Source organism: Leptodactylus fuscus, chromosome 5 (genome assembly GCF_031893055.1).
Source record: "Leptodactylus fuscus isolate aLepFus1 chromosome 5, aLepFus1.hap2, whole genome shotgun sequence".
Classification (NCBI taxonomy): Eukaryota; Metazoa; Chordata; class Amphibia; order Anura; family Leptodactylidae; genus Leptodactylus; species Leptodactylus fuscus.
In genome coordinates this window covers 187,315,890-187,337,337 of record NC_134269.1, presented here as the reverse complement: position 1 = coordinate 187,337,337, position 21,448 = coordinate 187,315,890, and the positions used below count along the sequence as shown (strand labels likewise).

Sequence of the window (21,448 nt, the reverse complement as noted above, 5' to 3'; positions counted from 1 at the left end):
CCTATGTGATAGGACAAGTGACATCACTCACTGCTGTCACAGCAGGACAATCAGTTCAGCTAATTGCAGTTTGCTGATAAAGCCAAGTCTGTTATCTCTCTATATAAACACATAACACTGAGTCTTTTCTACAAGCAAGTACACATAGTCTGCATAAGTATTTTGATACTTCAGTGTCCTGTTCATCAAGTGAAGAGGGTTGGGGTGGGCGAGAAATACAGGAAGTGAGAAGAAAAGACAACCGGCAAACTGCTGAAACAGTGAGATGGGAAAACCCCTTTAAAGAGGACCTTTCATGGATTTGGGCACATGCGGTGTTATATACCGCTGGAAAGCCGACAATGCGCTGAATTCCTGATCTGTCTATAGACGAGTATTATCAGGAAGGGAGGGGCGTTTCTCCTCGCTCACATAGTACAGCACTATCGGTTCTGATGTGAAGAAGGACGTTCCTGACAGAGTGTCAGAAACGCCCTTCTGATTGTGAAGAGCTACAGTAACGGGCACAGATCAGGAAAGCCTACAGTGCACTGAATTCAGGCCACTGTCGGGTTTCTAGCGGTATATAACACCGCATGTGCCCAAATCCATGAAAGGTCCTCTTTAAGCTTATTGGTGCCGTCAACACCACACACACACACACACACACACACAACACACACACACCTTCCGTTCAGACATTTATGGCCTATTCTATTCTATGGTCCTTTAAGATAGATCCGCAATATGCAATTGGTGGGGGTCCAACATCAAGTGAATGAGGCTGAGCTGCAATACCAAGCACAGCCCCTATGATAGGTACACCACTGTGCTTCGTATCCAGTGATGACCTTCCCCAAATGCTGCAGCCTCTTTGACCAGCTTATCTGTGGTAGTCCCAGGGATCGGACCTTCACCGATCACATATCCCTCAAAATCCTTTTAAACCTCAGATCCAAGCCTGAGCCTATGATAAAACACAATCATTTTCTATACATGGGTGAATAAATACAGTGCCTGTGGAAAATTAAGGGCTAGTTCACACGTGATTACGCGTGTGCATATTCCGTCACGGCTGCCGCGACGGGATGCTGGTGCAGTGCACGGCATCCTGTCGCGAATTTCCACTTCTGATTGGGCCCAAATGAATGGGCCTAGGAGGGAGGGTGCTGCCGCGAGGCGGACACCGTGGCTGATTCAGCCACGGAATCCGCCTGAAGAAAGGGCAGCTTGTTTCTTTTTTCCACTAGCAGCAACATGCCGCTAGCGGAAAAAAAAGAATGCTAGTGGTCTACATAGACCACCATTGTGAGAGGGCGGATTATGACTTGGATTCCGCGTCAAAATCCACCCAGTCTTACCCCGTGTAAACGGGGCCTAATTGCACTGTGTGTCTGTGGTGGTGATCACAATTGCAGCTAAATACTTACTCTGTGAATAACTTGTAACACTTCATAACAAAATGTTCTAACGTCTTCATCTAAGCGCCAGATCCAGAAGTTTTTACGTTACAGCAACTACTGAGTAATAATTCTGTCACAAGTCACATAAGCTTCATAGAACTTGCACAGCCCCTGCTCTCTCTTCCCCCAATCCAATGCAGTGCCTGATCAATGGCAGACAGACGCTTCTCTAATATCTTTTTAGACCTTCAACTTTACTATGAAACAAATCCGTAAATCCAATGAGACGGCCTATTAAATAAGACAAATATCCGGTCTCTAAAGGGTCCTTAAGCATGTGGTGAGTGTATAAGAGGAGAACTGATGCACAATGACTACGGCAAGCAATACAAGCAAAGTTACCAGAATTCAAAGTCAGTTCCTGTCAGTTCTTGTCTCCCCGATTCTGATTATTGAAACAGAGATTTAGTTGCAGAAGAGAAAAAAAAACAGAAAAAAAAACAGTGGGGAACGTTAGTAATAAAAGGAGAGAGCCTGGACGAGCCCGGCAGCTAATCCTCAGAAGAGAGCTGGCTGTATAACTAGTGCGTATGTGAAGGCATTAAATATTAACGGCTACAGCTCTCCGGGGAGCGCAGGGAGAGAGCGCACCGCGCACCCTGCAGGCTGCCATCCCCAACCTCCTGCTTCCCGTCACCCTGAGCACCGCATCATCTGCTGTGGAACATACATCAAACTGCAGAGCATGTGTGGGTATAATATACACCAACGAGCACGTAACGCAGAATTATTTAATATGTACGGGGAAGGGGAGGCAAAATATTCCACTATGTCAACTGTACTGCTCCCACAATGCAAAGCAGCGCTCCATTCGAGGCATACATTATGCTACGTGGGTTGTATACAGTAGCTATAAAGCGAGTGGTGAGGCCATCAATAGAATCAATACTGGCTTGTGGGATTAGAGAGCAATCGCCGGCACAGAAGATTAAAGGAGCGCTAAGTAGAAAATACAAGGTGTATAGATTTACAGCAGACAGGCGCACAGCAATACTGAGGAGATTTAAGGTAAACTTTGATCGGGGTGGAAGATTTTTTTTTATTATTATTATTTTTTTCTTCCTGTCACTAATCTTTGAACATTCCAGAAAAGGAAGTCAATGATCGCCTGTGATCTGCGAAATGTGTCACAGAGATGTTGGTCAGAGCGACTGTCACTGTGGAGGACTCAACACAACCCTGGTTGTTCACTACATTCAATGGGTGTCATGTATTACTGGATTCAGCTGCTTTTACAACATGAAATAAACCTACCTGATAAAAAATATCTATTGTAAAGCAAAAGGGAGGGTAAGGAAGGAATCTGGCATCTAGACTGATAGGCTCATGTAATAGGAAGGCCAATGCCCTTAAGGCTTTGTTCTTCATAACACGTCTGTTCTATACCCCTCATGTTTGCCTCTGACGCCTATCATTATTCAGCCAATGTCATGTGATGCAAGTAACTCCGCTGTATAGTAAAGCACACTCTGCAGCACAGGTACATTGCCGCATGCTACTCTAAAGGAGGGTAAACAGGTACTAATAACTAAAATTAGCTCACAATGATGGGGTGTGTGTGTTTTCCTGGACTGCCACATGAATGTTATTTTCCCTGCTGTGGGCAATGGCCTCATAGATGTACTAAACGTCCACCCCAGGCAGATTTCACAGGAGATGTCAAACCAGACCAAGAGGCTAGTGTGCACTAACTACACCAAGAGCACTTACTGGGCTTGGGAGGTAGAAATTGGCGCAGGACACGGAAAAAGCGCGTTTGCAGCTCGAGACACCCTGCCGATTATTCTGATTCTATTTTGTCAGAAAGCTGCTGAGAGCTGAAAATGAAGACAAATCTGAGGAGTCTGCCTCAAATTCCTACTCATTTTCTGTAGTATGAACATGACCTCAGATAGGATTGTAATACTTCCCCTACCCACCATGAAAATCATACGTGTTACTGAAAAAATGGAGGGAAAAAAAGCAGGCTATATTAGAGTGGTGTGGGTCGTAGCAGTTTGGAGTAACAGAGCCGATTTCAGTGCTCCAAACTGCTCATCTGCATATTGTGATATAAATGAATAGGTTTGCAACGCAGGCACAGATTTTCATGGGGAAAAAGAAGTTACATTCATGTCAGCCTGACCGAACGGTAGTGCTGATTTAATGAGTTTTCCCCGTTCTCCTATCCATAAAGGACCTGGCAGACTGTCTTTAACCTAATGGGGTCTAGAGAATGAATATACCCACCATATTAGAAGGAAATGCCCCTGGCTCAGCTTGTTGGACACAAGTCTGCCCCCAGAATTCCCAGGTGTTTAAGCTGATATCACACAGTAGAGCTGACCTGGTCACACGCAGACCCTCTGTAGTGGTATTATGCGATGAGAAATGCATGTGTGACTATCTATTATATGCCATGTAGGAGGCGATGGTCATTCTGCCTTATAGAGTAGGTTGTGATTAGGGAGAAATCTTACAAAAGACAACTTGAAAAACATTAATGCCAAACCAGAAAAGGGTAGAACAAAAAATGTAATGCTAGATTCACACCAGTGTTGCCCCCTGCGTTGTGCCTGTCCATTGGGGGACCTGAACAACAGAGTCGGATCACTAAAACAACAGATAAAGACGGAGCTCAGCAGACACCATTTACTATAATGAGGTCTATCAGGTGTCCTTTGTTTTTAAACTGAGCAGCATTTTTTCACCCTCTGACTTTCGTCAGATACGAAGATGGACTCAGACGCAGATGTGAGCATAGCCTAGCTGGTGGTCCTGGAGAACTTCCTTCCTACACTTGTCCTTTGCACCATCTATGCCACATGGGGCAGGATTTTCCATCCTTACCTTGTAAACTCTGCGCCAGTTCTTCTTGTTGTCTTTCAGCATTCTCGTCCACAACATGTTCATTAGCTCTGGGAACTGCTCATACATAAATGTGGCCCTGTAACATACAAGATTGACATACAGATGTCAGTTCCTCTACTAGCTGCCCTTTCCTCCATATCCTCTAGATGGCAGAAGAGAGCTTGAATACAAGGCAAACACTGCAGCGCTACTGACACAAGAGCTGCAGTTATACTGTTTCCATTTCACATTACTGATCCTCTGACACTGCGCCCTGCATAGTGCATTATGAAATATCAGTCATGTATCAGCCTCCTGTAGCACTCACTAACATGTGCCTACAGTGTACAGACAATAACGTATGCTGTACGTCACCTCGCTACCTGCCTGCCGTCCACCTTGGATTTTATTCACACACACAGATTAGACCTCCCTAATTTAGATCATGGGTGTAAGACTAAATGGTTGTGCAGTTATGGACATTTATCCACTATGAACTATGGGGCTGTAATTTTTGGCAGTGCCTACAGCACCATATCAGTAAATGGAGTGCCGGTCACGCAAGCGTACTGGCGCTCGAAGCACAAGGCGGCCTCGGGGGGACTTTCCATCATCCTGATCACTGGGGGAGCCAGCGATTGGACACTGATCTCTTGTCCTGTGGATAGGGAGTAAGTGCACATAATGACACAAGCCCTTTTAAGAGGGTCTCCATTTTGGACATTCCCTACCTGTCTGATCACTTAAAAGGCCTGTGAAAATGGCTAAGAGCCGAGAACTAGGGCTGCACAGTTTAGATTATGAAGTTACTTGTATGAATAGGCCTAACACCATTAAATGAGTAGTAAGCGGTAGACAGTCCCTTTCTATATAAGGCCCGTTTCACATCTGCATTCGGCGATTCCGTTCCCCTCTCCGCATGAAAAATGTGGAGAAAAAACAAAGGTGCAAGCAGCAATTTTCTCTCCACTTTTTTCGTGTGGAAACCAGACGGACGCCATTATAGTCTATGGGGTCCGTGGGTTTCAAAAAGGTAACCGCTTTTTTTTATTCAGATGTGAACCGGGCTTAATCCATTACGGTATCAATCTTCTGTTTCTAAAGGTCATATAATCTAAGGACACTAAATGGGTTACCCAAAAATCATCCTTATACCAAAAGTTCTGAAACAGCTACATTAATGTAATTTGTAGCATTACAAGCATAACAATACCTTTACTGTTTGCTTACATGTGCCTCCTCTCTTGGTGCAGCTGCTAATCTGTGCTGTTGGGTGCAGGCTCTGGACAGTATCAGTCTCCTTCCCTCTCTGGCAGCTGATAAAGTTCCTCTAAAGGGGTCTTTTCCCAGCTATACTGCCACCCACTGCAGAGTCTCTGCTCCTTCCCTGACATGCAGGCCATTTCTATTGGTTGCTCTGCAATGATTATTATGCAAGAACCTGACTGTGGGGAGAGTGACTGAGCATGTGTGCCCACCAACACGCTGCTCAAAGGTGCTCGTGCAAAGGGCATTACACTTTGAACATCAGGTAGCATCATACTACATAGATAAAAGTCATAGCTAGATAAGTTCCTTAACTCTACAAAGAGAGATTTTTTTTTTTTTTTTTTAAATCTATGCAATGAATATGATAATGGAAGGAGAGCCACTTTAATGACTAGCATCAAACAGAGGTTTGCACAGCCTGCTTGAATCCTGCCAATAGGCCAAATAAAAAAAAAGGTTTTCAGGCATAATAATTGATAACCTATCCTTAGGACAAGTCATCAATTAAAGTTCGGCAGGGTCTGACAACCAGGACCCCGGTTGATCAACTATTTGAAGAGGTCACAGTGTTCAATGAGCATTGTCTGTTCACAACTTACAAAGAACAGCACTGGATAGGTCATCATTTAAAAGTTTACTTGAATGGGACTGAGCTACACCATGCGATTGATGAATGTGACATCACATGGCCTGTGAGGAGGAAGGTTTGCTCAGGGAGCCCCTCTGCCATTTCAACCATCTGATTCACAAGGGTCTCAGATGTCAGATCACCACAGATCTTCATTTATCCTTTTTAAAGAAGTTGAGGCACTCATAGGTGCTGTCACCTCTCTCTTATGACATCACATTTATCAGTCACGTGATACAGTAGCAGCTCAGTCTCATTAAAGCAAATGGGGCTGAGCTGCAACACCAAGCACGGCCTCTCTATGTACAGTTCTGTGCTTGGTATTGGTGACTCACCTGAATACAGGCTCTTCAACCAGCTGATCTGTGGGGAGCACGGGTGTTGAACTCCCACAGATCACATACTGAGAGCTACGTTAAGGTTAGCTCATTAACAAGAAAGTCCTGAAGAACCCCTTATTCACTGAAGGAAGGGGGGGAGGTCCTATCAAATTACAGCAATCAGAGATCTTAAAAAACATGCCAAATGGGTACAGAAAAATTCTTTAACTTTTCACTGCACACAGAATAATCATTGTCTGCTGAAACTGCACTATCCCTTTAATAGTCAGTGTCAGGGTGTGTAAGTACATCTTATAATACTGTTGTATGGCTGATGAGAACATGTCATTTATCCGAATTACAAATATTCTATGTACCTATCAAATAATGACTGGCTACACGACAAGTGCTGAGCGTGGCGGCTGAGTACACAGCAGACAAACTGGTGTGGACACTCCATGACTGGAGGGCATCAGGATCATTCCAAGCTGTCAAGCTAAACAAGAAATGCATTTCTATTCTATTCACAGACCATAGGGGTGAAGAAAGTTTCCTGCTTCTGCCCTCCATCTCCAGAAGAAGTTGTATCTGGTAAAGAATTGTCTCTCTCCTCCCGGGAAATCAGCCATTACTTACTTGGCTATCTCTCCCATGAGCTGCCCAGAAGGTCCCCAGGGGTCATCGTTGGTCGCCTCTCGAACCTTAGACTCTATCTCTGAATAATTCATCACCACATTGGTGCTGCAAAAAAAAAAAAAGAAAGGAGAGAAAACACAGGTGATTAGCATTAGTCCTGAGCCGCACAGAGAGACTTAATAATGACACCGCTGGGCTCCTTAATGAGCTGCCTCTACAGCACGGGGACGGACCGCGCGCACTACTGCGGATACCCTGAGGACACCTTACAATGCATTTAACTTAGCGGAGAGGAGGCTTTTTTCGCCTCCTATTCCATTAGGATCTTGAATACAAATGAGACCGGGGATCACATCACCCTTGGAAATAAACCAGCATAAATGGCTTGTGGTCAAAATAAAACGATCATACTGAGAAGGTAGAGATTTAGGGTAGCAGGATGCCCGCAGGGGGATGGTACTTGACTCTTACTGGCAAGGAGTGCTATAAAGTAATGAACATACTACTTGTGGCTAAGTATCTGCACTGTTATTAGACGACGGGAGCTGTGCTCATGTTAGAAGCCTGGTCCTGTCTGAACAGTCCCTTGTTTCATTAGGATGGTATTAGCTGTGTCCATTTTAAAAGGATAGTTCAATCTGGACAGGCCCTTTTTTTATAGGAGGACCCCTTGGCAAACATGATCTGACAGAAGTGATAACCAAGGTTTCTTATGTGGCACCACTGCAGGAAAAGGGTGGTATTACATGTCAGCAATTCAAATAAATGGTTAACAACGTAAAACATGGTAGCATTCAGTCCTCCGAAGTGGAAGCTGCTCTTTGAAACAGTTTTCCACTCTGGCTGAAAAGAAGTCGAGGGTCCCACAAGATCTGAGGCCCATAAATATTGTTAGTTGATAGGGATTTCATCACAATGTGCGCCAAGTCATGATAAATGTTTGAACAGGAGGGATGTAGGGGTATTTGACTGCTGCGACTCCCACCAATCACAAGAACGGTGATCCCATGCTCCCCCATTAAAATAAGTGACGGTCACGTATGTTCACTATCACAACGTTGAATATCTATGGCAGTGCCGGAAAAGGAATGGATACTCTAGTGGGCATATATTGTGTTATATCTCATAGGGGAAGTAGGAAGAAGGACCCCCAGAATCATTTTACAGGTGGGCTTGAGGTACGTCAGTCCTACACTGCTCCATAGGACTGATGGACATAGCCAAATATTTGGCTCTTTTTTTTTTCAGTCTATAGAGTGGCAGAACACATTTGAAGGAGGACACAGGATGCCCATTCTTGTGAACGATAGGGGTTCCAGCAGTCAGTTCCCACCAGCGACCCTACATTTATCATGACTTGCCCCACATGTTGCGATTGTGGTGGGACCTCCATCGATCCGATGCTTATTATGTGTCTTGCTGTTGTTTTGAGACAACCCCTTTAATATCTATATAACAAAAAGAAAGAGCCCCGACTGAACAATCTACCAAGTTATTCAGTGATATGACGCCACAGGAAGCATGGCTGTAGCATGACACAGCTATGCTGTTCAGAACCATATGATAACCCATGTGTGAGTTTTTGCAGCGGCCACATCGGTTGTCAACCAGTTTTCCCAGGATAAGACTTGATTAATCCCACTCAACATAATTTCTACAACCTGGTAGAAAATGCCAAATCAAGGACTAATAGATTCTCGCAATCTGAGATTCTTAATTTCAGATCGCCCGGCGGATACGGAGTTAAGAAAAACGAACTGTACGTGGCTTTAATCCAAAGCAATTAAATCCAAAACACATCTTGGAAGGAGGGGACCCCCGGCTTTCTCTTCCTTTCCCATGTAAAGCTCAGACCTCATTCTGTGCCATACCCAGGGTCCCGGTGACCTCAGTGCAAGCGAGGAATTTACATCCAGATGTGGAGGACTTGTTGGGAGGAGGCGGAGGACCTTGTTAGCATAAAACCTTGTGTGATTGATATGGATGTGATATTGGAGGATACATGGCTAAGTAGAAGGGAGGTGCTGCCCGTGTGGGTTTGTTAGGGCCTCTTGGTAGGAAATCATGTGGAGATTTTTTGGGGGTTAGGAAGGAGCAGGCTTGTGGTGGCAGATCCTTGGCACTCCTTCAGCTCCACGTCTTAAGGAATTAGGTCCGTGTGACAGGAAATAAATCAAACAGCGGACTGTAAAAGAAAAATGGAGGGTGGAGGGCGAAGAAGTGGGCTCCTGAGCATATGGATTCTGACCCTGTTCTGGGAGAATAGTAAACCCTCCACACTGTGGGAGACCCACAAAACTGACAAGGTTTTCTGTATGTAAGCACATTCAGCATCTGATCCTGGAGAGGAGAATGCCTCGCGGGAAACCTCTGACTGCAAGGAAGATAAATTATTAGCAATACACCAAGCTTCATTACACTGGGCCATATCCGCTCCATATATTACTATATAAGCCAAGCATGTCAGGAGCATTACAGCATACCCCAGCCAGAACAGAGACCTCCACAGTCACGGCCCAGTACAACCAGTTTACATGACGCAATATGGTAATACAAAGCTCATCTGCCATCATATGTAGCAGCGCCGGCACCCTGGCAGACATGGCGTCGCTGAGCCGCTGTACAGACATGAGGATATGGGATGTATAGAAAGAAAAACTGTCCACGGCGACCAATCACAGCAGAACTTTCACTTTACCACCGCATGTGTAACGAATGAAAGCTATGCTCTTCTCCATAGCAACCAATCAAGACGAAGCTTTCACTTTACCACAGCAGTTAACAAATGAAAGCTGAGCGTCTGCCCACAGCAACCAATCACTGTGCTGCTTTTATTTCTGAAACTGCTCTGGTAAAATGAAAGCTTTGCAGTGATTGGTTGCTATGGGTGACATTATTTCTCTAAGACCGTTTCATGTCTAAGTGAGGCCCAACTACCAAAGCAGAAACGGCCCATACTTAAATTATCCCTGATACTATATGCTCGTGTGAAAGTAAATGAACCAGCAATGCTGACCTAAAGAGGAACCCTTTATTAAAGGGGTTGTCCAGAATTAGAAAAACATGGCTGCTTCCTTTAAGAAACAACACTACAACTGTCCAAGCGTGTGGTACTGCAACTTTGCCCCATTGAAGTTAATGGGACTGTAGTGTAATATCACTACAGTCTGCCTCCCTGCAAAAACAGGTTATCCTGGACAACCCCTTTAAATCTATAGATCAAAGCAGAACAAACTCCATAAGAAATGATGGCGTACTTCATTTTCTGTGGAAGAAAAATCATAAAATGCTGGGGGGGTTCAAAGGATTTCGCCACCCAATACATATAAAAGTATGTGTGAAAAACCTTTGTATGGGCACACCCTGAGAAAGAACTTTGTTTTTCTTATTTTGTACTCGTTGTTACTCCAGTCACCTCTAGAGCTGCTAAGCAGAATTCTGCCCATTGAAACAGCTCAATAGACATATGTTTAGCTCACAACACAGGTCACGCTATGTTCACATCTGTGCCAGTGTGTCTGGCACACAGGAAGACAAGTACAGGATATTAGACAATAACAGTCTTCACTTCACTTCTGGTATTTTAGTCATGAAGCAGGCAGCTCAGGATGATCAGAGGTCCCTTCCTATTATGAGGTGCATAGAGCACAGATTTGTCAGACAGACACAGAATAGAGATTTTTCTATAAATGGGATAAGGGGACATTGGGGTATGTTCACACAGAGTTTTTTTGCCACCGGATTTTGACGCAGAACTTGCTAGCAATAACGCTTCCCATTTGTTTCAATGGGAGCCACTACCTTTTTTTTTCCGCTAGCGGTTATTTTTTTTTCAGCTAGCGAAAAAAAAAGCGACATGACCTATCTTCAGGCACATTCCACAAGGAAAAACCCATTGAAGTCAATGGGATTTTGCAAAAACCGCTTAAGAAACTGCTAGTGTTTATCAAAAGGAAGTTTCCAGGTCCATACACTGGACCTAACGCCTAAAAAAAAAACAAAACTCCAAAATAACGCCTCATGTAAAAAAGACTGTCAAAAAAAAGAAGAAGAAAAAAAGTTTCCCAATTCCTGAAGCAGATTTTTTCCGCTGTCAAAAACGCCCTGTGTGAACATACCATTAATCTTCACAAATCTTTGAGCACTAACTGTATCTACAGCGTGGTAACAATATAGCACAGCTTGTGTGATCTATAGCTGGCGACGCCAGCAGGCGGGTGATAGTTTTGCGGTGTGTGGAGTGACGAGATATTCCTGGAAGGAGCGCGCTGCGGACAGGATGTAATAACCCGGGTTTCCAGGAACCGATTCCATTGCATCACTTTATTAATGTCCCTTACAGCGTCTACCGAGCCTCATCATTCATTTATAAGGCTCTTGTGAAGATGGAACAAGCCTTACACAACAGGAGCAAGGCTCCATGTACAGGAGCTGGCACACACTCAATGCCAGTCTGCTACAGTAAAGACTATAACGTATAGGGAGTCTATCAGCAGAACACAACCCCACAGATAGATTGGTGCAGGTGACCCAAACCTAACAGTGTTTCCCTTTGTAAGTCAGCAGTTGTAGAGAGAGGTCAATATGCAAATAAGCAACAAGGGCGTTACCATTGCTCCAGAGAGGCCACGCCCACATCGCTCTAAAGAGCTTATCTGCTCTAAGGCTCCTGGGCCAGTAGTGACTTCTACCACTGCACCTCCATAGGGTCACTCAGGGGTGTAGCCATCTACCTAGTTCTGCTGACTGGCTCCTTTTAATGCCAGTCTTCTCCAGTAAGAACACTACATAATATAACACCAAGCATTGCTCTAATTCAATAAGCTGGTAAAAAATATATATCCAATTCTGAGAAAGCTGGGTTACAACTAAGTGGTCAACAATTACAGCTTACACTGGTATGGTCACCCAGCTTTCCCATACCACTGAATAGCAACGCCTTGGCTAGATGTGCAGTCATATATCTTATTCCTACTGTGCCTACCCCAAGTGAGATGAATTTGCTTCTGTGCAGTAATGTGGGCCATACTGGTGATCACTCAGTGCCCACACTATAGATGTAACTAGTTTAGCAGAATTTTAAACAGCTTTAAAACCCTATAATTTCTTTAACTATTTAAAAAGGGTTTCTGGGACTAAACTATTCTTAGGATGAGATCTGATACCAGACACCCCTACAGATCAGCTGTTTCAAGAGAATGCAGCTTTCAATCAAATGCTGTGACCTCTTCTTCACTACAGATATAGTGCTGTACTTTATATAGTGGCTGTGCTTGGTATTGCAGCTCAGCCCCCATTCACATGGGACTGAGTTGACAGCAGACCATGTGATGACTGGTTTGTGAAAGTGGAGCAGCAGGTTGGGGGTGAAGGGTCCCCAGTGTTTTGAGTCCCTCCCTTGTTTGGTTTGATGGCTAATCCTATGATTCCTGAAAAATCATTTAAGCCTCTCCTCATATCTATGCCATGGTTACCATTATAAATGATTCTGCCCTTTATTCTGGCAGAATTATAGCGCCCAGACTCCCATGGCTTCAGATTTCTTCTGTCGCCATTGTCAAAACCAATTTAGGCCTGTTTATGTGCATAAATCTGTTTTATTACATACACACAAAAAAACAAAACTCATAACTGGTGTAATTCCGTAAGTGTACACAAGAGGGCACCACTCCACAGACGCCAATGACTTGCTGTGTATCTACTGTCAGTGAGGACATTATCCACATTAAGGCACCACATGTGCTAGATGTTGTCACTCAGATTTCCCAGACGTCTGAAGGGCAAATGACCAGATTTACAAAGTAAGGCTTAGCTTGATACATGGCAAACATGTCCACAAGCCCTCACCAACCCAGGGCAAGTCACAAGACTGTCCTTTTGGTATCTGTCATGCTGGTATATGTTGGCATGCTTTCTACACGGGCGCCTATGGCTGGCATATGCCACGGGACATCTACACAGTAGTACATCACAGGAATCTGAAGGTGTATGTTGGGAAGCCCTAAAACCCTGCCAACATACACCTCAGACAATACATGTGCTGTGTGAAAGCATCCTAAGGCGCTGTTCACATTTGTGTTTTAACTTCCTTTTATGTTTATGTGCTAGAAAAGCTCCTGGCACACGCACCCATCGCATTCATATGCCCTCAGGCAGCCATCGCACTCCAAAAATCTCCTTTTGGCATCCCCTGGTCCATTGTGTATAACTGGAAACAATTCCTAATATGTCATTTCCTCATCGTTTGCGACATCGCCACTTGCTGTCAGCGAACACCATGGTAACAAACCCTCAGCTATGAGAAGTCTGATGCCAAGGTCATGTGTATGAGTTATATAGAAACTTAAGAGGGGTGGCCAGGATTAGAAAAAACATGGTTCGGTTTGTTGTGAAAACAGCACCACAGCTGTGCACAGGCTGTGTGTGGTACTGCAGCTCAGCACCATTCACTTCAATGGAAGAGTCAAGACCAGTCTCACATATTCTATTTCAGGAGCACCCCTTTAACATGCTGTTGAAGGGGACATCAGACTATGTTTGAACACTCCCCTAGGTCTGTACAGGTTTCCAGACTCTGGAACGTTCCCATTCACTGTCAGCAAGCAGAGATCTGGAAATAAATGAATGTGTACAGTAAGATTAAGATTTACGTATGTGCAGAAAACCAATCGCTTTCCCCTACAGACGCCCCATAATGAATGGTTTGGAGGCCTCGTAGGCAGAGTCTGAACAGACCAGTCTGACTGGCAGGTTGGGCTGAACATGGGAACCTGAAAGGCCCTAATCCCTGGCGGCCATCATTACGATCGCTTGCTTTTCCTGCAGGCTTCCACGCCACAGACCCGCAGCTCTATCTTCAGCTGAGGTAGGGGGATCCATTCTGGTGTGTATGAGCGCGGCACATGAAAACTTGTGTCTCGTCTGCCAAATCTGTAATTACGCCTCTAATTGCATAATAATTGTAGATCATTACAGCGGAGCCTGCGGTGTCAAGCAGCCGCATACAGAAAGCAGCCAGCAGACCGCCAGCGTATACATCAAGCACTTCCTGTGACCCGAATCCTGGGTACTTGGCTCCATGTAATCCAAATAAATGGTGCCCGCTGCCTGCATGGTGTATCATTAGCTGAGCAAACATTTACCTCTGCGGCTACAAAGACAAGATGCCCGCCTTTAATGTTTACCATGGCAACGCCAGATCCAGCGACAAAAGGTCTACTGACCTGTAAGGAGCGACTAGTCGCCAAGACTTAATCCCTCTTGGGTGGGTTTAGATCAGTGGTCTTCAACCTGGGGCTTTCCAACTGCCGCAAAACTACAACTCCCAGCATGCCAAGACAGCAGAATCACTGGGAATTGTAGTTCTACAGAAGTCAGAGAGCCTGAGGATAGAAACAAAAGCTTAGACCTGCACAGAAATAGCAGGACTGCCTCCGACTAAAGGCCCGTGACTATTACTTACTGTTTAGCCCATTCATTCGGGTCTGTTATCGATTCCTCAACCCATCTTTACAGAAGCTGCTGATACATTTCCCTAATACATTGCTGCGTAGACATAGGATAATATGCAGGCTGCTCGATGCCACCACTAGGGGGAGCTTAACACAGTAATACAGGATTACGATTGAATTGGTTTTCCGGGCCAATTCACAGAATAGGCATCAATAGCTGATCAATTGAAATAAGACCTGGATCCCGCACTGATCAGCTGATTCAGTTGACTTGAGGAGTCGGAAGCCACAGGGAAAGGCAAAGCCAAAAGCTACTCTGCTCCTATTCAAGTCATAGACACCAAGCTGCAGTACCCAGGTGCCACCACTATCCAGTGGATGGAGCTAGCTGCTGCTGTGTGTCTAGGTCTTAAACCCCATGCACACGACCGAGTGTGAAACCGACGAGGGGCAGAATTTGCAGCGGAATGCACTCGGAGTGACACCTGCATTCTGTTATACACTCAGGTCTATTGGAGCTTCTGATCCATTCCGATAACCTGCTCTATAATCATTGGTGTCATCGGAACGGATCAGAAGCCCCCACAGAGGAGAGTACATACTGGAATTCACTTGGACATCATGAAAATCAGTGCGGGGCCCAGAAAATCCCTTTTATGTATGCAGTAAGCTCCTACTAGTGGCCGCCGCAGGTATCCAGTCAGTTATTATAGGATTAAAAACCTAGATGTTAAAGTATATGGCACAAAGCCTATATTTAGGGAAATTTATTATTAACTCAGCTTTGCTGTCACTTTTTACGCCACTCACTGACTGGAGTGAGTTTGCGACAATTTCTGGGACTTTTTAAAAAGTTGCGGTTGATAAATCTGGCGTACAGACCGGCTAACCATGGGGTGAGAAGAGCGGAAATCAAAAAGTCACCACATTTTAGCACAAATTAGCTACTTGGTGACTTGTTTTATACCAGAATTTTGCAGGGTTTGCTAAATCCCCCCTCAGAGTAGGCAATCTGTGCTGCCACCTAGTGGAGAATAGCTCCATTATAGGACATCAAGCTGTTTCGCTACTGCTGGATTCAGAGTCCTGGGAAAGTTGGGTAACAATGTATGGGAGCCATAATGGGGGTGATACAGCTTTCCTAGATATCTGCAAACAACTACATGTATTAATACATTTTCAGACAGGGACACGATTCAGGGGCAGGGAAAGCTGGGTGACAACCAGTCCTGACTACCATATAGGCCTTCACTAAGCCTTTCCGGGTGTAGATAATTCTGGAAAGTGAAGTTGTTGCCCATAGCAACCAATCAGATCTCATCCCGGGTACCTGACTGGTTGCTAGGGGTAACTGCTCCACTTTCCCTTGGCGCCAGTTTTGATAAATCGATCCACTTATTCCTTAATTCGCGGCCTCATAGGAGTTAATCATTTCTTGCTATGAATGATAAGACATGAAATCCGCACGCACGGCGGTGAACTATACGTAAATAGGTCATTGTTCAGTGGCACACCCAGGGGCGGGGGCTGTGCACGTAGACCAGTATTCACACCTGACCTAATACTCGCGTGCCCCACACCCAGGCCTGGATCCTCCCATCTAAACTTTTGAACCAATTCTGGATTTGTAAAGGTTGTTTCACCTGTAAGACAGACTGGAAATGCGATATTACACAAAAAGCTCCAAAGTGACATAGACATGCGCGCGACCTGTTCTACCACATTGTTATCATACACCCAAGTCTGTATACAGCCCTACCAATAAGCTAAAGGGACACTCCATATCTAAACCTCATTTCTACATAAACTGCTACACATGTTGGGTTTTCTTCTCTGTTCACATCCAAAGTCAGAATTCAGCAGGTTTTGTGTCGCCAGGGAGTCGCATGTCCTGTGGCTGGACAATACTACTAAGCTATTGATTGCTGTCTCCACAGATAGAACACAGACTGGCAGCCATATTGAAGACTTTTAAAGCAGCATGTCTTATATGGATCAATAGGAATAAATGGGTTGGAGACATCGGAGCCCGGGTCTAAGTGGCTGCAAATTACCGTATCACACTCCCACTTCTATATGTGGCGGCAGAAATTATACTGGAGATGACTAGACTAGTAGAATGTCCCGGAATGATACAACGAAAATCTACTGGACTATTTGTTATGCCCATGGATCTGACTGGCATACTCTTATTAGTTCAATATTATCAAAAAAAAAAAAAAAAAAGTTGCTAAACAGTGCCACACCTGCTCACAGGTTGTATGCAGTATTGCAGCTCCGTACCATTCACTTCTATTCAGCACACCTGATATCTCAGACATCTGTGGTGTCATTTTTGGAAGGTAATATTTTTCTAGCGCTAGTGCCTTAGGGCATGACTTCCTTCTGTGACCATAGACTGTTGGGTCATCCTGCGACCCCCAACTTCAGGTCACAAAAACATCAAGCAGTGGTCAATCTTTGTGACTAGAAGTCGTGATACACTAGGGGTGGCAATGGGACTCCAATCTCATACATTAGTGACGCAGTCGTAGACGTTCTTTGGCTGCACAAAGTAGCCTAATGTGGCGGGTTCATAGTACATACAATAGTTGGGACTCAAGTTATACAAATGTATACTATACTATTATGTCATATTACTATCGCTGCTGGTCTCAGGTGATTTACTCACAAATTATTTTTATTTATTTATTTTAAATAGAGAGACCCATTTCCAGATTCCTCTAAGGGCTTTGGGTTTGGTTACATTCCCAGGTGCACAGGACAGTACATAGGTCTTACACAAGTGACGACTGCTGCAGGTGCTACTGAATAAACCTGCCCAGAGACGATCACTCATCGAGATCAGATTTCACAGCATATTCCAGTAAGTCAACAGATGCTGAAAACAATATGAAATGGAAAGGGTCCAGAAGGGCAAACGGGCAAACATTAACCCCTTGCTGCCCCGAAGACACTTTACAGCCTGCTTGCTTGTATTCTAAAGGAGCCAATATACATTTAATAGCCGTCGGCCATTCCTCCTGAACCCCTCACCCGTATGCCTGCTGGGTTTGGTTGGACATCCATAATTTCTCAATGGGAAGACGCTGGTAAGTCGTAGCCGGACTCCTCTAGCAGTTTATTTATGGTGAGCACAAAGGGATTAAATATGATGAAATCCAAGAGCCTAAAAACAACTGCCCCTTGCAGAGAGTCGGGACCCCCCCCCATACCCATTACAGGGTCCCCAGTCCCACTGTGATGGATGGGTTTAACAAATGTTTTTCTAAAGGATGGGTACAAATCAGCATTGGAGTCTGCGTTCGGATGCTCGGTCGCCATGTCCATCTAAAATCCTCTGACTAAAAGTGCAACAAAAAACATTTTCTTCAGATGCTTTTAGTTTGTCCGTTGCTCTGATCCTCTGAGGGACCAGAAGAACGGATACCAAACAGTAGTGTGAACCTAACCTGTATGGACTTTAACAGGAACATAATTTAGAATAGGCCTCCATGACTCTCCAGGTCCTACTATAGGTAAGAGTAGATATCTGGGGTCACGGACCTTTACTTATATTATATGCAGAGGTTCTAGGATGCTCCATTTGCGTATATAAATGAATGGATGGGTTTGGTTTTGGTTCAACAACGTGTGTGTGTGTTTGGGGGGGGGGTCACTTATGTAGTGAAATCCCAAAAGACTGCCACCTCATCTATGCACCCATAAACCAAAATCTAGCCCTCTACTCCAATCTGAGAGGATCTTATTGCTATAGTATGGCATGTACCTTGCTTAACACTGGTGCACCATTATATTGCCACATCACCTGACATACGCCCCTGTCATCATTCAGGAAGAGTTGCGTCACCCAGCTATACATGATATGAATCATCGCTTTGTTTCGGAAACTACTGAGCAGAAACTTGGAAAAGCAGCTCTTACTGGGCAAGATTTCACTGTTGTAGATGCGATGTATAGAACCGGTTATACGACTATATACCTGACTACAAAGGTGTCACGGGTTCTATGCCGGGAAGAGTATAGTAATATCTGACTGTCTTACACCTTTACAAGGTACAGCTAAATAATCTCTTCTTGTAACTTGGGAACTGTGCCATTCCTCAATTACTCCTCCTGGAAATATATACATTTGACTACTGGCAGTACCATGGCCCTTGTCACAAAGAACTAAGTGGATCAGGTCAGTGTTTTTGAGCCAAATAAAAGAAATGGGAAATATATAGGAAGTTCTTATACTTCTCTCTTCTGTTCAATCCACTCCTGGCTTTGACTCAAAAAAACGCAACAAAATCTGCAATTTTTCGGGAACGCTGAGTCTTAGTCTAAAGGAGTTTTCATGCATCCCCCAGGATAGGCCATCTGTATCTGATCGATGGGGGGTCAAACATCTAGACCCTGCACCATTCAGCTGAACTAGCACTAGGAGCCATTGCTGTGGATAAGGTTGGATTTAAGTAGCAGGTGAAGATCGGTTTTTCTGTCCATTCAATGCCAAGAAACTGCAGCTCTGTGCCCAATACTTAGATAAAAGCAGAGCTGATCACTGGAATAAGTTCTGCCACCTGGCAAATAGTTGTGATGTCGAATCTCTTCCTGCACACGAAAGAAGTGCAACACACACACACACACACACACACAATTCCAGCCTTAGCTACACCTATACGCCATAACCACGTCTCTTCTACATCACTATATTCCATAGACAAGTGTATATAGGTTTCTTTTTATGCCCTATATTAACAATGGGCACCCAGATCGGGCTCTGAACATAGCTACAAATAACAGATTTACAATTGTGGGAATTGGGGGTAAGATATGAATACTGAACATTTAATAGCAGTAACTTTATGACCGCTGGCAGAGGATCCGTGTCTAACTAGAACACAGAACACGGGCTGCTAGAACTGTCATACCGCCATATAGTACACGTCAGGTCAATGTGACCCACATCCCACTGCACATCTGGAAGGACATAGTCCAAGTAATGTCTGGTTCTATCCGTTTTTAGCAATTTGCCATAAATAGTTAATAGATCTGGGGACCCGGCGAGGTGCAAGCAGTTTCCTCTGTCGCAGATAACGCACATTTCTAAAATATTCTGACTAGCCACAACCTCTGGTAACTAAAGGGCAATGCTGCTTATACCAGCAGGGTAAGCCTATAATCAGACTATGTGATCAGCCTCTTAACTCCGGAGTTCACGCTGCCACCAGAATGTTTCCTGGCATGTCACCTCCCTCCGCAATAAGCCAGACCATGGTCATGTGACCAGGATGCGACAGTGACAGCTCTTATCACAGGAAGCTCATTCCGGTGCAGGCCAAGAAGGCAGAAAAAAAGCACGTTGAGCGAATATAATTAATATTATTTACTCATGTGACACAGTACAATAGGAAATGTTTAGTTACCGTATATACTCAAGTATAAGACGAATTTTTCAGCACAGTTTTTGTACTGAAAAAGCCCCCCTCGGCTTATACTCAAGTCAAGCAAAAAAAAAAAAAAAAAATACATTTTTCTTTTTCAAGTTCTAAATCGCTCCTTTCCCTAGAATACATATAAAAGTAGAAAATGACTGAGACACACATACACATTAGGTCTCCCTGTGTCTGACAGTGCCCGGTCTACTGAATATAGGGTATCTGCAGTGCTCCTGTTCTGTCAGTAAGGGGTTAATAGGAGCACTGCAGATCCCCTATATTCAGCCAGGATGAATTCCAAGTGTGGGGGGGGGGGGGACATTCCTCAAGCTCAGGGAAGGGGCAGACAGACAACCAAAACACCCCCTCCCCATCACCTACTGCACCCAAAAACTCTGACCATTTTAATTTTTGAAATTTTCCAGTAGCTGCTGCATTTCCCCCCATCGGCTTATACTCGAGTCAATAAGTTTTCCCAGTTTTTTGTGGTAAAATTAGGGGCCTCGGCTTATATTCAGGTCGGCTTATACTCGAGTATATACGGTATATCCTCCACTATTCAATGTGGCCTTTATAGCAGTGTGACCGTAGGATCAGACTACAAAGACTTTGTTTGTAGTCTGTTACTATGGAACATGTAGGAGCTGTAAACCCAAAATAAAAGAACTTTTTTTTAATTTGGACTAACTGAAAGCAACTTTGTTTTTCATTCTCCGATTCAATGGGATAAAGTAGCAATATCCTGCACAACCGCTAGGATCATATACTGTGCAAGTTAAGAGGGTGATAAATAGTGAAAAGTCTGCTTCACATGCTCAACTGAAGTGGACCCTTAAACAGCTGGTCAGCAGAGGCGCCAGGAGTCAAATCCCAACAATCTGACATTAAAAACTCATCAATACTGAGAGCCCAGAGATCCCATCTCTACAATACAGTGGCAAATATGTAACTCAGACCAACAATGGTGTCTTATGGCATAAGAACATATGGTCCAGATTTCACAACTACTAATTTTTTGGATGCGGCCTGGTGGTATATATCTATATATCGAGTATTATTCTTCCCATCAAAACTCTGATGCACATGTAAACATAGCCTTATGTAACCCACTCTTTCCAGTATGTGCTCCCATAGATCATAGGTGCCAGCTTTAAATTTTATGATGCACTGACTACCTGGCTCCTGAGGTTAGCCGAGCCCTGCCTCAGGACAAACATTAGATCAACACTTGCACAGTTCAAAATTGCACGGAAAGAGACTTGTGGCTGCAATAAGACTGATGCCATAGCTGGCATCACTGCCAACAAATACCGCAGTGTCGAAAGGGAAGGAAATCAAACACTTGGCAAAACCCTGCCATCCTGAGAAGAAGGATTGCAAGAAGGATTGGTGAAGTGGCATCTCCTAGGCAGTAAAAAATATTTGCACACAAAGTGAAACCTGTAATGGA

At 44.3% G+C, this 21,448-nt stretch overlaps 1 protein-coding gene across 2 annotated transcripts in view; it reads right to left on the bottom strand.

Annotated features, from left to right (window-relative positions):
- The window catches only part of CLINT1 (clathrin interactor 1), a 61,424-nt gene that overhangs the window by 25,730 nt on the left and 14,246 nt on the right, over positions 1-21,448 (bottom strand). For both annotated transcript variants that reach the window (XM_075274864.1, XM_075274863.1), the window contains exons 2-3: positions 7,125-7,229; positions 4,272-4,368 (exon numbers count right to left, since the gene is read on the bottom strand). In XM_075274864.1, coding sequence (XP_075130965.1) covers positions 4,272-4,368; positions 7,125-7,229 — 202 coding nt within the window. The remainder of the gene's footprint in view (positions 1-4,271; positions 4,369-7,124; positions 7,230-21,448) is intronic.